Here is an 18,326-nt window from a genome sequence, read left to right on the forward strand (position 1 = left end):
TCACTTTTTCCCGTATTTGCTATGGGTGCTTCTCAGGTAACACCAAGAACCTTGGATTATTATTTACTAACATTAAGATATCTCAGATTAACAGCTCTATAGATTTACCAAATTTTTAACAATCATTTATATTTACAACCATGAAAATCAGAAGCTCCCATGTGGGTAGAACAGCTAGTGCATGTATAAATATATACATATATATATATATATATATATATATATATCCCACTTATCAAGTCAAGCTCATATTTGTAATTGAATGCAAGGGCATAATACTTGAAGCAATGCAGATTAACTCTACCCAAGGCCGGTGGTTGTTGGAGTTTCAAGAGAAAGATTTGCAGGAGCTTATTTGTCCCCCAAAAATTGCTCATAGCAACACTATTAAATGAAGATCAGCTAATTTTAGTATAAAGGGGAGCACTGGAGAGCATAGAGTATTTAAGGGATATTAATTGAAATTAATTAGGTGACAACAGCCCAGATAAGAGAGGGGAAGGTGTCATCACTTGAGAAAATCACCTTGCAGTGCAGGAAATTAGTGCAGGAAATTAGCTGCATAAATTTTACATGCTGGGGATGGAAAGTGCAAGCCAAGATATTTGATAGAGTTGAAGCCCATTGAAAGGGAAAACTGCCCACCCCATATGAGTCTATTGTATCTATAAAATGATAACTTTTCTGTTTTGGAATTATTAATCAGGAACCTGGAAACACTATGGAAGTCCTGAACAATTTGTAAGGCAGCCAGGATCACTGCTCACATGTTGTTAAAACATAATAGGTCTTCCGCAAAGCTCGACTGCACCTATGGTGATGCCATGCCAAGAAGTGTTTTTAAATAGAATGCTTAATCTAGGGATCTAATGCTACTATTTTACTTATTTTTGTGAGCATTACATATCCTCTGTGAATGACCACTACAAAAGTATATGAATTTTCAGAGAACAACTGAACTATGGCCCTAATTCAGACCTGATCGTAGCAGCAACTTTGGGGGTCATTCCGAGTTGATCGCATGTAGAAACTTTTTGCTGCCCATGCGATCAACTAGATGCCGCCTATGGGGAAGTGTATTTCTGCATAGCAGGGCTGCAAACGCTTGTGCAGCCCTGCTATGCAAAAAAAGTTTCCTGTAAAAGAAGACCAGGGAAAGAGTTACTTACACTGTGTGATCAATCCAGCGATGAAGATCCCGGTCCTGACGTCAGACATCCGCCCTCCAAACACCTGGATCTGCCTGCGTTGGACTCACCACGCCTAGAAAACATTAAGTATCCTTCCCAGAATGCCTCCCGCCTGTCCGTCTTCTTGCGATCGCCGCTGTGATCCCATTTCTCACTGGTGGCGTTGTTGCCCAGCAACAATCATCGTCAGGCAACGACGTGCGTGCGCAATGCATCCGCCGCGCATGTGGATTTCCAACCCATTCACACTGCAGCGAAGAACCACTGCGTGCGAACGGGTCGGAATGACCCCCATGGTTTTACCCATCTGCTAACAAAGTTGTTGCTACGATCAGGTCTGAATTAGACCCTATGTGGTTTGTTTATTCCATTGCTTTTCCTCTATTGCCATTTGCAGTTCTACTGCATAAAACAGTAAAACAAAGTTAATTATCTGTCAATATGATTGATGTGAACCACACAACAGCATTAGAATCATAAGTGAAACGTGCTAACTAAATAGGATGAATAAAAAAATAGAATCACTCTTAAAAACTCAGATGTTCATCACTCAGAAACCTTATAACAAATTGTTTAAGACAGTAAAATCTACAAAGCAGGAGCATAGGCAAAAACATGCACCATCTTAGGGGCATTTTAAGAAAGGACGGGACCCGTGTGCAGCATCCGTCGCTGACCCTCTTCTCAAAGACAGCAAGTAGACTCTGGCATAATGCCAGAGTGTACTGCGCATGCGCAGGTCTCTGGGAACATGGCGCCCACACCTTGTTCCCAGGGACATCTCCAGTCCGCATGTGCAAATCACTCAGAAATGGATGCAGTAGCCATTTTATGCGTGATTTATACCTGCACTGGCACACCAAGTAGTAAGTATTATATATGGTTCCAGTGTGTGCACTGCACCCATTATAGAAATGCCTATGCACTTTCTACATTACTTAAATCAGTCTGTAATGAATAGCACCTGGAAGTCTTAATTATAAATGTTACCAATATAGGCATGTAATGGCAAGGGATCCACAACATTGTTTACTGTGGAATATGCTTATCATCTGGTTTCTTGATAAGACTGCACTGTTAACACTAACAATCCAGTAATAACATCAACCAATACTGTAAGTGTGAAGATATAATATAATATATATCCCCTTGAAGTCAAGTGGAATCACGTGCATAAAGCCATTAAATCCAAAACAGTAGAAAGTAATGCAGTAAATATTATTTTGCATCCCAAAACAAGATTTAATTTTAATTAATTGAGATCTTATTTACAAGTTTTGTTTTGTTGATATATAAAGCTGGTTCAATAAATAAGGTAACAAGACCCCTCAGTGCATAAATATATTCAACTTGTACATATACAGCATGTATAATCAATAGTATGGCCTTGGAACATATTATTTTTCCACATAGTCCCCATAATTGTCTAGGCATTTGTTCCAATGGTACACCAAGACATCTATACCAGCACTGAGGTAATCAGTGTCAAGTGCTTGAACCCAGGACATGATGGATTTCTGAACTTCATCATCAGTTGTGAATTGCCTTCCACCCAAGTGCTTCTTCAATGGTCCAAAGAGATGGAAAACACTCTGTGCCAAGTCAGGGATGTAGGGGGGATGGTCCAGTACATCCCAATGGTAGTACTGTAACAACTCACATGTGCGGTTGTCTGAGTGTGACCTGACATTATCGTGCAGCAATACTTTGCCTGTTTGTAGCAACCCAGGTCCACAACCAGCTCAGTATGTCACAATAGCAGTCAGCATTCACAGTATCTCCCTTGGTGAGGAAATCAACAAAAGGCATGCCCTTGTCCCAAAATCACCTTAACCTTCTTGACCCCAGGGATATGTCTTGAGCCCCCTCCTATTTTCATTATTTACCCATGATTGTATTTCTCAGGCTGATACAAATCTAATTATTACATTTGCGGATTAATCATAGTTAAATAGTTACATAGTTAGTGAGGTTGAAAAGAGGCAAAATGTCCATCGGGTTCAACCTGTATTCTGTGTTAATCTGATCATATTATACTGTGCAAGCTGAAGTAATGGTTTAGTACCGATCTACAACAATGATTCTAACCACTCCCAGAATATTGATGTCAATATGTTAAATGCTAAAGCCCTTGATACATTTTCCTGTTAGAAATGTGTCCAATCCGTTTTTAAATGCAATTACAGAGTCTACTATTACTACCTTCTCCAGCAGTGAGTTCCAAATCTTTATTCCCCTTACGGAGAAGAACCCTTTCCTACGCTGTGTACGGAATTTTTTCTCTTCTAGCCTCAGTGAGTGCCCACGCGTCTTATACAGTCTTCTTTTAATAAACAAATCCGCTGCTAACTCCTTGTAATGACCCTTTACATATTTGAACATATTAATAATGTCACCTCTTAGTCTCCTCTTTTCTAGTGAATACATGTTTAATTTAGTAAGCCTCTCCTCATATTCCAGTGTCTCTAACCCTTTAATCAATTTAGTAGCTCGTCTTTGAACTCTTTCTAGTTCCCCGATATCCTTTTTGTAATATGGGGCCCTGAACTGAACGCAATATTCCAGGTGTGGGCGTACCAATGATTTGTACAACGGCAGAATTACATCCTCATCCCTCTTCTCAATGCCCCGTTTAATGCACGCAAGCACTTTACTTGCCTTCTTTGCTGCAGTTTGGCATTGTGTACTGTTACTAAGCCTATGGTCTATGAGCACCCCCAAATCTTTTTCCACCAAAGTTACCCCTAGATTTTCTCCATCAAGAGTGTAGGATGCAAGTGTGTTTTTTGTCCCAAAATGCATAACTTTGCATTTTTCTATGTTGAACCTCATTTTCCATTTAGATGCCCATAATTCCAGTTTAACTAAGTCATTCTGTAAAGACCCCACACCGGTTTCTGAGTTAATTACCTTACACAGTTTAGTGTCGTCTGCAAAGATTGACACTGAGCTTTCCAGGCCTATTCCTAGATCATTGATAAATATAATGAACAGCAGTGGGCCAAGAACGGACCCTTGTGGTATTCTGCTGACTACAGGTGCCCAGCAGGAGAACATCCCATTGACCACTACTTGTTGTACCCTGTTATCCAGCCAATTACCTATCCATGTGCAAATAGTATTTCCTAGGCCTAGTTCCCTTAATTTGTGGACCAGTCTCCTATGTGGCACTGTATCGAAAACTTTTGCAAAATCTAAGTAAACCACGTCCACTGCATTTCCATGGTCAAGATTCTTGCTCACTTCCTCGTAGAAGCTAATTAAGTTGGTTTGACATGATCTGTTCCTTACAAACCCATGCTGACTTTTAGTAATAAACTTAGATACCTGTAGGTGCTCCTCTATGCTATCCCTCAAAATGCCTTCTAATATTTTACCTACTATAGAGGTTAAACTAACTGGTCTATAGTTTCCAGGATTATTTTTAGCTCCCTTTTTAAATAAAGGCACTACCTCAGCTATGCGCCAATCCTTTGGTACCATGCCTGATCTAATTGAACTATTGAAAATCAGGTATAGGGGTTTTGCTAGCTGTGTCCTAAGCTCCATAATAACCCTAGGATGAAAACCGTCTGGGCCTGGTGATTTATTAATCTTTATCTTGCTTAGCCTCTCCAGGACTACTTCCTCAGGTATCTAGCCAAGAGTCATTACCGTCACTGTCGTTAAGCACTACTGTCACCTGTGCATCCTCCCTGGTGAATACTGACGAAAAAAAAATTGTTCAATATTTCCGCTTTCAATTTGTCATCGTTTGTCAATTATCCCAATTCATCTTCGTTCTTCTTCTTCAACCTTTTACTGTTTATATATTTATAAAACTTTTTAGGATTGGTTTTACTCTCTACTGCTCATTGGAATGAATTTGTGAATATTGCTTTCAAGCAACCCTTTTAAAGCATCCCACATTTCCGAAGTGTCCTTGCCATTAAACAACTTTTCCCAGTCAATGCCGTTTAGTGCCCATCTCAGCATATTGAAGTTAGCTTTTCTAAAGTTGAATGTTTTAGTTGCTCCCTTATAGCTGTTTTTCTTGAAACTGATGTCAAAAGTGATCGTATAATGATCGCTGTTTCCCAAGGTCTCCCCAACTTTAATGTTTGATATAATTTCCACATTATTGGTAATAACTAGGTCCAGAATAGATTTACCTCTAGTTGGGTCCTCGACTAATTGAGTCAGGAATTGATCCTTCAATGCATTTAAAAACCTGTTGCTCCTAGTTTTTAAACACGTATCGTTCCTCCAGTTTATATCAGGACAGTTAAAGTCTCCTAACACTAGGATGTCCCCCATTCCTACTGCTTTTTCTATTTGCTGTAAGAGTTGTTCCTCCTCATGTATGCTGATATCCGGTTGCTTGTAACACGTGCCAATGACTAGTTTCTTTGCTTCTGTGCCCTCACTTGTGATCTCAACCCATAGTGACTCCACGTTATCTCCAATCCCTTTGTAGATAGTATCTATTATGCATGGTTTAAGAGATGGTTTAACGAAGATACATATCCCTCCTCTCCTTTTGGTAGCCCTATCCCTCCTAAAAAGAGAATAACCCTCTAAGAACTCAACCCAGTCGTGAGAGTCGTCCCACCATGTTTCCGTAATACCTATAATATCGTATTGGAATTTTGATACAAGACATTCCAATTCTCCCATTTTACCTGATAGGCTTCTTGCATTAGCAAGCATACATTTTAGCTTAGTGTTTCCCTTGATGGTTTGTTTTAAAGGTACCTTTTCTGTATTTGTATTTAGATGTGTCCTTCTAGAATTACTCTTACCTATTGTTAATCTCCTCCCTCCATTACCACCCCCATCATATTTAATACCTCCTTCCTCTCAACTAGCACTTTTTGACGTAATAAGTCTTTCTAAGTCCCGCCCCCTGCTGCTAGTATCTTCCCTTATGCTTTGGACATCAGTTTCTATATTCCGTATTGTTGTGGAATATTCATCCATAGGTAATAAACACTCATCCGTAGGTAATACATCTGGAATATCTCTGACAATACCAGTTTCCGTAAACCCGGTGTCATTACCCAAGCAGATGAGACAGTGGTGGGTCTCATCTTGGATGGTGATTAAAAGGCCTATCATGAGGAGGTGGATATGTTAGTTAAATTAAGTGATAAAAATAATTTAGTTTTCAATTTGGCCAAAATGAAAGAGATAATTATTGATTTTAGATGGGAATGCAATGTGGACTTGTTACCCCTAGCTATCTGGTAGTGGAGAGGGTTACAGATTTTAAATTATTAGGCATTATTATTTCAGAAAATTTAACCCTGCGGCGCTAAGAATAAAACTATTATTTCAGATGACCTGACATGGTCTTTAATATAGCACCTATGACAAGGAAGGCTTAATAGTGGCTATTTTTTCTTAGGAAACTCAGAGCTGCTAATATAACAAAAATTTGATTAGGTTTTATAAATGTGTTATAGAAATCATTCTGAAGTATTGCATTACAGTCTGGTATGGTGATAGCACAAAGGGAGATTTTAAGCTTTTGGAGCATGTGGTATTAAAGGCAGTGAATTGAATTCATTTGATGATATGTACAGATGGAGCCACACTTATCTAGTGCTGCTTCATAGCAAACGTGCACTTCCGGCGGGACTAGGTGATCTGGTGACTATCCCTGCTATGGGAGTGCACAGAGACACTCCCATTGTAGTGAATAGGGCGTGTATGCATCATAAGCGTGCACGGCCCAGGCGCTGCGATGGGCACACCTAGGCGGGCGCGCCCAGGCACAGACGGAACCACAATTGGCGTGGCTCCATCTGTATATTAAAAACTGCTGTCTTAAAGGAAACAGCATTTTTCCGGATTGCTACCATCCTAACCACATTTTTTCCTTCCTTTCATCGAAAAAGACAGTTTATGTACATCAAAGCTAGGATATCTCAACTAAAGAATAGCTTTTTTGCATTGGTAATTGTTGCTTTTAACCAAAAAGGCTGAATTGCAACTATTTGGGTGACCTGGATTGTAATCTCATTGTTCATTTACAATGACAATAAAGAATTTCTAATTCTAATTCTTTGCTGATGGAGTAGAATAGAGTTCTTTTAAAGGCAGGGACAATGCATGTTTCTATGTTATGGTTGTTTCTTAATCTCTGGAGTCACATGATGCACCCATGTTTTATCACCCGTAATGATATACTGCAGGAGCTGCACTTCTTACTCATAGTACTGCATCAAGTGTATGGGAGACACCCAATGTGAACACTTTTTACTGTACCCAGTTGCTCATGAATGATGTTCTGCACAGTACCCACTGAGATGTTATTTTCATCAGCAATATCACTGAATCGAATGTATCTGTCCTCCTGATTCAGACCATGCCATCTGTGTAGGATGCACTTGGTCGGCCATATCATTAATCATCTTGAACTTCTGACCAGCTGTTATAAAAGACAGTGCACCTAACTGAAACATTATGTTATCATTGTATACCTCAACAAGTTGGAGATGAATTTCAGCTGCTGATGTGCCCTTTAGCTGAAGAATTCTGATCATACTATGCACGTCAATGCTTGACAATGTTTCTGCCAGCCTCGCATATTACAACTCACGTTGGGACATTATGACTGATATGAGGAGCAGTCTAATGGCCATGAGGGGAAGCAGTGGTCTTCCTGCTCTGGCATGGTGGATAATTACAATGAAATAGAGAACATTATACACATGAAAGGTCTTGCTACCTTACTTATTGAACCGTCCTCATATATAACTTTCTTGAACTGCTTGTCCTTTAGTGTCAGTCAATACAGTGAAGTAAAAACTTTTTTAGAGCTTATAAAGATCATAATATGTCAGTTATCAATACTTTTTTAATTTTTCTTTATAAATAACATGTGCATGACATCTTCCATTATAATTCCCACCTACGCACCTCAATGTTTGACCATGTTTCTGCCAACCCTGCCATCTTACAACTGATGTTAGGACAGTATGACCCCTTCTACCCAGGTTATTTCCAGGGCATCCTGGTGAGACCCGGGTTCTAGCTGTCTGTGAAAAGGTCAACCCTGGTCTCGCATCCCAGGTCCAACCTGGGATCGGTCCAGGATTAACCCTAGTTATGGCCAAGTTCAGAGTCAGTATGCAAGACCTGGTTTTACTCATTCACAAAGCTGTGACCAGTGCCACACTGGCTTGTGAAAGGCAGATGCAGGTGATTGATGACCCGCTACATACATAAAAGGAAGCCAAATGGCTGGCTCAGAAGTGCTTAGAGATGATGGCATCTCCAAGTGTCCTGTGTGAGCGCCAATGACCTGGGTCCCAGCATGTTGTGAAAGGGAAGGTATAGATAAAGCCAAGCTCCAACCTGTGTTTAGTATCCCGGATTGGATGCGGGTTGGAGCCAGGGCTTCAGTGTGAACGAGGTAAGACACTGCTTGTACCTTAGGTAATATGGCTGGCAGTAAGAACTGTGGAAGAATACATCATTCAGCCAGGTAGAATATTTTCTGAAGGCTTTCACTCTAGAATCCTTCAAAAACAGACTTATCTGTTTATGTCCCTTTAGGTCCTAAAAAAATACAGTACATCCCAAATGCTTAGATCTCGTTTCTGTTAAGCTTATTTTGTATTTTTTGCTGTGAATGCTAATATCAAGAACTTTGAGTCATATTGGGAGAAAAGTGCTATATAAATATCATTCTTCTTCTTCTTCATAATAACAACAACAACAACAACAACAACAAAATAATAATAATAATAATAATAATAATAATAATATCTATAATTCTCTTAAATGTGACTGGCACACCTGGTAATCCAAAAGGAAAGTAGTAAAACATCCTCCATTGTAGAGAGGGTCTTCTTTTCTTTTGGTTTATCTGTTGATGGCCCTTGCCACTACCTTTTTATTCAATCCAGAGTGATGGGGTACTAGACTCTTACATTTCCTAAAAACATTCCAGAAGTGTAAGCTCCCTTCTGAGATAAGGACTAAGGGGCTTGACTAATCACTATGTGGCTTTTCAGTCATTCCTAACTGCAACACATTTTTATTTATTTAGCCTTAGGTATTCAACAGTGATTTGGATCAACTTTATCCTCTGGTTCAGTAACAATGTCATGCTGATTCACTGGCATTTGTCCCACTCCAATTGAGAAACTCTTGGCATCATACTTTTGTACTCCAGAAATGAATTATTTTGAATGTTTGGAAATTAAGGACTAATGTGTAAAGTCTATTCTTCAGGATTTAATACAGAGTTTAAGTGATACATCTGTTTTGACTTTCTTTTCCTTGGTTGTTAGAGGTATAATTTACCTCACCTACTTTCTCTATAATCTTTAATTGTGCCGCCCATTTAGAAATAAAAATAAATATCCATAGTGGGGATTAAAACAAGCACTTATTAACTGTAGGGAAAATATATGCACTTGTTCATTTTGACTGTATGCTCTTTTATTACTCACTACTGCCGCTATTCTCTCATGTTTTGTCTGCAGTCCCACATTTTTGGTTGTTTTTTTGCAAATATTATGTCTCCCTGAATGTAGCAAGGAAGGACTACAGCAGACTCTCCAATATTTGCTTCAGTCCCTCCATTTCCAACTAGAAAAGCAGCTGCTAAAGAGTTACCCGCATTCTGGAGCTTGACCCTGGCAGCTAATACCATCTTCTATTTTCTGCTACTTTATGCTGGGTTTTTTTGAAGGGGGGGATTGAAATGATTATGAATCTTTATTTTCGGGGGCACACTGTAATAAGGAAAAAATATGCCCCTAAATGATCAAGCATAATTAACGGGAAAAATAGTAGGCTGCCTAAAAGACTTTCCTCTCTACTTGTGAGGTACATAAAGTAGTTCCCATCCCAAACATGCAATTGTTCAGCTTAACAAATTTGACCAACTTCAAAAGGAGTTGTAACTTTTTGGCATAAGAACATATACATGGCTAGACTATGGTAGATGGGCCAAGTAGTTCTTATTTGCCATCAAATTCAATATTTCTATGTTACATATTAGATGGATTCTTATGCAAAACTTTGTTAATTTATTAACACAGCTTAATAAATTCTAGAGAGTATGGTAATATAAGTAGAAAAAACTCCCCTCAAAATAATTTATTCCTTTATTTTTACCTTTTCACTGCCAGCGATCGAAGATAGCAGTCTATGAGAAGATGTGGTCATATATGAAGTCAGCAGAGCCCTCTGTGTTTACCAAAACTACAGATGATGGTGTAGCTCGTGTTCGGAAGTCTAAAGGAAAGTTTGCCTTCCTGCTGGAATCTACAATGAATGAATACATCGAGCAGAGAAAGCCATGTGATACCATGAAAGTCGGAGGAAACTTGGACTCCAAAGGATATGGAGTGGCAACCCCAAAAGGCTCAGCATTAAGGTGGGTGGAATAATATAACAATATCTGTGTTGTTATAGTATTCCACCTTCCCTGATGTGTTGTGTTTTTCTTTACTTTCTTGTGGATGTTTGAGGTAACATGGTTTACACTTTTAACATTACAGGATGGTAAATGGTACAATCTCCTTTTCTATTTTTTTGTTTTTCATTTAAATTTTTTGTGTGTTTGTATTTTCTGTATTTTAGTTTCCTTTTTTGTCTTATTTTACATTTCAGTGGCTTTTTTAATCTAATTATCAAAAATCACATTCAATTGCCATGTGTGCTGAATGTTAATTGCATGATATGGTGTTTATGTTTAATTCCTGAAAGATGGTTTATTCACTCCCATCTTGCATATTCCTAGTTTATGTTTAATATACCCCTCCCTCAGCACAAGCCACCTAAATATATTCAAGCTAGTACTGTATTTGCAGTAATTAATTTTATAGTTATGTGAAACTCTAGACAATTTGTCCTTTTGGACTCCTTTCTTACTTATTTAAATTTTCTCAGTAGAGATGTGCGATTTTTCGCTGAATTTTATGAAATTCAAGTGTTTTTTACTAATAAAAAAATGAATTGATAGAATAATCAAAGTTAGTATGCATTACATATTACTGAAAACTGTCTGGTGGCATTAGGCCATTTTTTGTGCTTACAGTAATTATTTTTTTCTTAAACTTATGACCCAAAATTTCACCATAATCTGGCAAAAACTTTGCAGCTTATAAAGTATATTACCGAAATTTGTTGAGCACTGAAAATATTGCAAAAATTTTTTTTTTTAATAATAATTGCATTATGGAAAAATGAAATTGAATAGGAATTTTCAAAGCATACTTAAAGACATTCGCACAACTCTATTCCTAAAAGCCTTTTGTACATTTTCTTACGAGTTATGTTTTATCGTTTCAAGAAATGCTGTTAACCTGGCAGTATTAAAACTGAATGAGCAAGGACTCTTGGACAAATTGAAAAACAAATGGTGGTACGACAAAGGAGAATGCGGCAGCGGGGGAGGTGACTCCAAGGTCAGCCTCAATGTCACCACAATCGGGTACCTTAGTCAAGAGTAATCGGCAAGACTGTTATTTCGGTAAAAAACAAAAACAAGTCCAAATGTTAACAAACTAACTAATGGAGCGATAAGTCCATTATTTTCACAGTAAATGTGGAATTTAAATAAGTTTATGAGGATGGTTGGTACCTCTAGATGCCTTTTCCACTCAGAAATGGTTCAGAAAAAGTGCAAGGTGAATGTTAAAAAAGTATTTATCAAAGGTCTATATTTTACACAAAGAAAATAACTTGTAGGCAGAAGGTTATGTGTTGTGACTGAGCAAAATGCTATTATACTAAGGTTTATTGAGGAAAAGCACCCTATTTAAATCTTTTATGTCTATATAGAAGCTAAGAAATAAATATAAGACTTGAAATTAATACAGTATCTTCAATTAAAAAAATGCTCATTAGCTGGCTTTCTAACGTAAATGTAGTACATTCGGGATATAGACTGGATTCCCGCGGTCAAAATCCCGATGTCGGAATCCTGACTGCCAGAATGCCAACAGCGGGGCGAGCACAACAAAGTGCCTTGCGGGCAAGCTGCACTCGCCACAGTGCGGTCTCGGTGGCTCGCTGCGCTCACCACAGGTTCTATTCCCCCTCCATGGGTGTTGTGGACACCCAGGAGAGGGGAATAGCTGTGGCGCTGCTGCCGGCATTCTGGCGGTCCGGGTTCCGGCATCGGGATATTGACTGCCAGGATCCCGTACCCAATGCGTACATTCTGTTATATAAAAGTATTATGCATTCTTATTTGTCATTTCCATTTGAACAAATGCAGGATGGAAAATTCCCTTTTGCGTTTTATAGTCACAAATTAATACAGGCAATGTTTTTATTGCATTATATTGTATATAAAAAATGCAGGTTTGGCATATACAGATGGGTCCACATTTATCTTGGCCTTTAATAGGATTAACTGAGCCAGGTCAGTCAGACTTAATCCCCAGCTAACACAGTCAAGCCGCATCACTTATTGGACATAAGTATATGCATTTGTACGCCAGATGTAGAATAATGCAGTGTAATGAGGTGGACGTATCTTGAGAAGTGTGATTCACATACACCTGCAGTCTGCAGAGTATGTGAACAGGGCTGCCGAGAAGGGGATGGGGCAGTTACAGAATAATTGGGCCCAGCAGTGACATGCGGTAAGGTGAGGTAGGTGAGCATTTCCTATCATACTAACGTATAAGCCAAAGTTTTGACTATGTAAAGTATATAAAAAATATAGACTTTTGTATTTTTCTAATGTTTTTATTATTCTTTGCATCATTCTAATTATTTTTATAATCAAAACTCTGGAGTAGAAAGTCTATGGCAGGTGAGGCGCCTATTTTTTCCACACATCTCTGATTAAAACTCACCAAATGTGTAGCAGTTTTCAATGCTGCATCTCTGTATAATGCCCACATAAACTGTTTCGCTCATATATTGTGTGTAAATCTGGCTCTGGTACTAGCCAATGTCTTCAGAGCCATTTACCTAACCGCACATCCCTGGGGCACAGTGGGGGCCCAAGTCAGCTTGAGAGATGGAGCAGAGACTGTTCAGTTTTTTGTAGGGAATGGTACACAAAGTGTGGCATATCCATGCCTCCACATTTGACCATGCACCAATCTAGTACCAGGGCCGTGTCCAATGTCCCAGCAGCGCTATATGTGAATTTTCTATACACACATGTGTGGTGCAAAATATATAAATCTCAAAATGATTGCTGTTTTTTTGTGGACTGCGGTGCTGACCACACATTACATTGGGGGGGGGGAGGGTAGTTAGCACATACTGTATAAACATACATGTAATGTTGTATATATGTGCTGGCTGTCTTACTGCTGGGATTTGCAGCACTGTGGATCACAGCCATGGCTGCACCCAGGACTCAACATTCAGTTTCACTACTCATTGCTCTACAAGTCTGCCCCCAGACTCCTGTGAAATGGGAGCAGCAACAGCGGCAGCGGTAGCTGTGAAACGTACAGAACTGCTGAACTCCAGGGTAAGGCAGCCAGCACATATGTTACATACATTACATGTATGTTTATATGTATTGACTGCCCCCACCCCCATGCAATGTGTGGATATCGCTGCAGCCCACAGGCAGCAGCCACCACTAATAGGATCTCATTTCATGATGCATGAACACGGGAGAGAGAATGTGGGGAAGGAGAGGGGACATTTGGACAGAAGTGGCAGTCTGGGGCCTCATAGACATGTAGCAGCACTGTGTGAGTGGAGATGCTGGTGGTGAGGACTTCCCCTGCAGAAAGGCTGTCAGTACAGCAGAAACTGGCAGCATGGTGCTGGTGAGCCGGCTCCTGCAGTACAGAGCAGAGGTAATTGGATTGGGCAGCGGAGGGGGGTATGGACACTGGAGAGAGGAGGCAGGGAGGGAGCATGGACACTAGGGAGAGGATGCAGGGAGGGAGCATGGACACTGGGGAGTGAATGCAGGGGGAGCAGACACCTGCCAGAAATGTGGAAGGGAGCATGGACTCTGGGGAGAGGATGCATGGAGTTAGTTGACACCTGAAAGAGGATGCGGGGAGGGGAAGATACCATGCTGGAATGGACCATGGACACTTGGTAGAGGATACAAGGAGCAAGTATGGACACTGGAGAGATGTTGTTGGGATGGAGTATGGGCACTGGGCAGAGTATGCAAAGGCAGTAGGGGAAGTGTCTCACACTTCTGAAAAGCTATCTTGTTTTGACTTCAAGCCATAATTAGCACACCAAATATTTTCTTCATAATAAATAAGCCCTTCTGTGTGGGATCTGGCTCCTACCTAAGGTCCTGACTTTACTTGCTGCGGGGCCAGGTGTTCTGATGACTGGACTCAATATTTGTGGACTACCTATACCAGGACACCTCCCAGAGCCAGTGAAAAAGTTGGAAAATCATGTGTAACTCTCCAAAAAAATAATTACACTGGCTTCAGGCAGTCAAGAGTACCTGTCAGACGAGTGAGGTTACATATTAATTTTAATGAACAATGCAATTCAATGGGCACAGAATGCATGTATTGCCAACTGAAATGAGTGGGAAAATATATATATATGTATATATAGCAGCCATTCCTTCCCATACAGCGGCACTCGGAGTCTGATTTAAAAGGTGCAGTAAAGTGCTTTTATTCGGTCATAATAACAATTTGCAATCCAACGTTTCGGGGCGCAACCCGCCCCTTTGTCAAGGTGAGCAAACGAAAAGTGAAATCAAACAAAAGTGACATACCTTTATACGTGTGGGAGACCCGTCGGCGGGAAGCTGTGTGCAGGTAAAAGCTCTGGTTTCTGTCCAGCTAAAGTGACGTGTGTGTGTGGAGACTGGGATCACGTGATCACGTTTTCCGGCGTACCTTCCAGGCGTTGCCATGGTTGCCTCCAGTAAACGGAAGTCTCTCTGCTTTCTCGTCGTGGTTATGGCAACCAAAGCCGTCCGTGTGGTCGCATCTTCAGCGAGATCACTATCCCCTGCTGTGTATGGTGCAGTGCTGTGGACAGAAATAACATTAAAAGTGACATAAACACTAAAGTGAAACTAATTTTCTGCACCACTGCGGGTACCTAGTTCATTAGTCTCTATGATGTACACGTGTAAATCTATAAAAAAATCATTTCTCTGAGCTAATGCATACACTGCAATATGAGGTTTTATAGTGACCCAGACACAGAGAAAATATATCATTCTTAATATGCAAAATATAGAGGACCTAAATTAAGGTTGGTCTGTGTCTGTACTAAGTGCGATGCTCGTCCTTACTAATAAGGACCAGCCTCGTATGTGTTAGATATACAGTCTACTGTAGCACTTCATGAACTAATACACACTGCTATACTGTTAATACTAAGCAATAGTCTCATGTCGCAATCTTTAGTATGTTCGGTGTTGTAGCCAGCGCACTCTATATTGTTCAGCATTATTCAACATACGACTATATGTCTCTATCCATTAGGTCTCAAGCTTGTCAGAAGACACTCCATTGTATCCTGTCATTGAGGCCCGTCGGTCTGGTGGTGTTAAGATAGAATTGCCATCGTGCTTCTAGTATTAAACCATGGTGGCCCAACAGTAATTTACCCACTCCTGATGGCTCCAGTGGCTCCAGTGTGCCTTCCTCATCCTGATAGTCACGATTGCAACTTACAGGTCAGACCTCTGATCCTCAGACCTCTGACCCTTCCCCATAGCCTAACCCTAACCTCCCCTAAAGCTTAACCCTAATCTCCTGTCTGCAGGCTAACCCCAATGTCGACAGTCTGACAATGTTTATATTTCTTATGTTGACATTCTAAGAAAGTTGACTCGTTGCCCCCAATGTGGACATCATAACTGACAACATTGTGGTGCCACCATTATTATTGTCAATATTGTAAATGTCAACATTTTTACTACAGCTCCCTTTATTTATATGGCATCACAATGGTTTTGCAGTTCCTTACAAAGAACATTAAGAGGATTGTGCTGATTAATTTGATATATATGACACTTTTATTCAGTATCTGTGTGTGACTGAGTCTCTGAATCTTTGTACAAATTGCTGTAATGTATCAGCAGCAGGTTTTTTCCAATACAAGTTCTGTTCTGCTCCATATACTGTACAAACTCACACATAATATACCAAATATATGTATCAAATATCAAATTGTCATATATCAAATTAATTAGCAGAGTCTCCCCATGCATTTAAGCTGCATTGCATTGTGAATAAGATGCATTTTCAGCAAAAAGAGCATCTTGCCAGGGCAGGAGCAAGATCTCTCTGCACCCTAGGTGAAGCTTCAGCCTAGCATCCCCTAACCTGCAAACTCCCCCCCCCACACACCTACCGGAGGGGATTTGCAGGTGGCCACTAGGTGGGCTGAGGTGGATCTCATCATTATATAGGAAGGCAATCAAGTTGTCAGCTGCTGGGATCCCTGTGGTCAGGATACCGACACTGGAATCCTGACAACCGGTGAAATACTGGCAGTCAGAATCCTGACTGCTGTCCGAAATCCACACCACCACCTAAGTGGAATATTACTCTGTAGCGACCAAAGGTCGCCACCGGGCCCGAAGCATGGCAAGCGCATCAAGACTGCGAGGGGACATGCTGTGCTTGTCACTCATATTCTGGCTATCGGGATCCCGGCGTCAGTCTCCTGACATAGATATATATATATATCAATTGTAGCTAGAAATCCAGGAAGAGGGCACTCACCAGAGGTACCTCTGACTGCTGCACTGTGCTGATTGATGTCCCTGTATTGTGTGTTGACAATGACCCCACTTTTTATATATACTGTATATGGGGTTTGGTAAAGATATTTAATTGGGGTTGGGTATGGGATGCCCGTGGTCAGAATACTGACAGCGGCATCCTGACCACCATAATCCCAACATTTTGAATGAAATTAATTTACCCTACTGCTTCCACTAACCTTCCCTCCCTGCAGCCTAAGTTTAACCCTCTCTGGCATACCAACATTCAGGATGCCAGCTGTCAGGATTCCAACGTCGACATTCTGACAGGTGTAGGAATTCTGGCACCGGTATTCTGAATGCCGGTCTGTCAAGTTATCAACTACATTCCTTTAATTGTATGTGTTCCATTTCTCATCTGTAAATTCATTACTGACCCCCCTCCTCCATTTGTACTGTATTGTACCCTAGTGTCTGTTTTCCTTATTATGCTGTCTACAAGTGCAAATCACCCATCAGCCTGTAAGATCTGTAGTCTGTGGTCTCACAGAACCCTCATGGGCTAATTACCTTAAGTTGTTCTCTTGTTTTTACCTCAACAGGATGCCTCTTGCAGGTGGCAGCAGCAATACAGTGACTAAGCAGTTGAAGATATGTAGTCAGGTGCTGCATGCTTCTGGAGAGCTGGCATCCAGAGGCCTAGAGGAGGCACATCCTGGCTATGAGGAGCAGCCGTAGGGGCTCCCCTCGGGAACCATAGTTATACCTGCCTCCTATGTGCCTTCACATGACTTGATGATACCCATGTCAGCACAGAGAAAGCACTGAGGCACTATGTGGTATGGCCTGATAGTGGCAGCTGCACCTGATTAGACCCCCAGCAGGAGCCAGCGCATTGTAAAAGGAAGAGGTCACATACAGGGGCACCCTTCAGTTTTTTGATAGATGAATTCAGTTGCGCCTTCCAGGGTCTGGTGCTCCTAGGCAGCCACCTCAAGCTGCCTAATGGTAGTGCCGGAGCTGCATCTTGAGCTGTATGGTGTATTGGGGCTAAATGTATGAGGACACATCTGTACTTGTACTATCAACGCGGGCACATTGAAACACTTCCACAGTAGTAATCTTTTGCTTTCTTTTTGCCTTCACTTTTATCCATGTATAATTGGTGCTAAAGAAGAATACACTACTTGTTCATCCAACAGGTGTGGATTGGGAACTTAAAGTGGCCCTAGAAAAAGTTCTTAATGTGGCCTCACATAGGCAGGAAAAAAATCAATGGGACAACACAAAATTAGGCAATGAAAGGGCCATTATTCCTGGTCACATTTTGTGTTAGTATTAGGTTTTGGGGACCTATACACAATACAGGGAGTATCCCAGAAACATATACAATACAGAAAACATCCAAATATCTAATTTAAAATACAGAGAGCATTCTAAAGACTGCCATAAAGAGCATCTCTTTGAACATGGTAGAGTATCAAGGATGCAATTTGGACATGTTG

The 18,326-nt window shown here is 40.6% G+C and overlaps 1 protein-coding gene across 3 annotated transcripts in view; it reads left to right on the plus strand.

The window, feature by feature from the left end:
* Positions 1-18,326, plus strand: part of GRIA3 (glutamate ionotropic receptor AMPA type subunit 3) — a 459,549-nt gene that overhangs the window by 420,717 nt on the left and 20,506 nt on the right. For 2 of the 3 annotated variants that reach the window (XM_063937238.1, XM_063937240.1), the window contains exons 13-14: positions 10,319-10,566; positions 11,485-11,599. In XM_063937238.1, coding sequence (XP_063793308.1) covers positions 10,319-10,566; positions 11,485-11,599 — 363 coding nt within the window. The remainder of the gene's footprint in view (positions 1-10,318; positions 10,567-11,484; positions 11,600-18,326) is intronic. The other variant, XM_063937239.1, reaches the window with a different exon arrangement.

This window comes from Pseudophryne corroboree, chromosome 8 (genome assembly GCF_028390025.1).
Source record: "Pseudophryne corroboree isolate aPseCor3 chromosome 8, aPseCor3.hap2, whole genome shotgun sequence".
In the NCBI taxonomy this organism is placed as follows: domain Eukaryota; kingdom Metazoa; phylum Chordata; class Amphibia; order Anura; family Myobatrachidae; genus Pseudophryne; species Pseudophryne corroboree.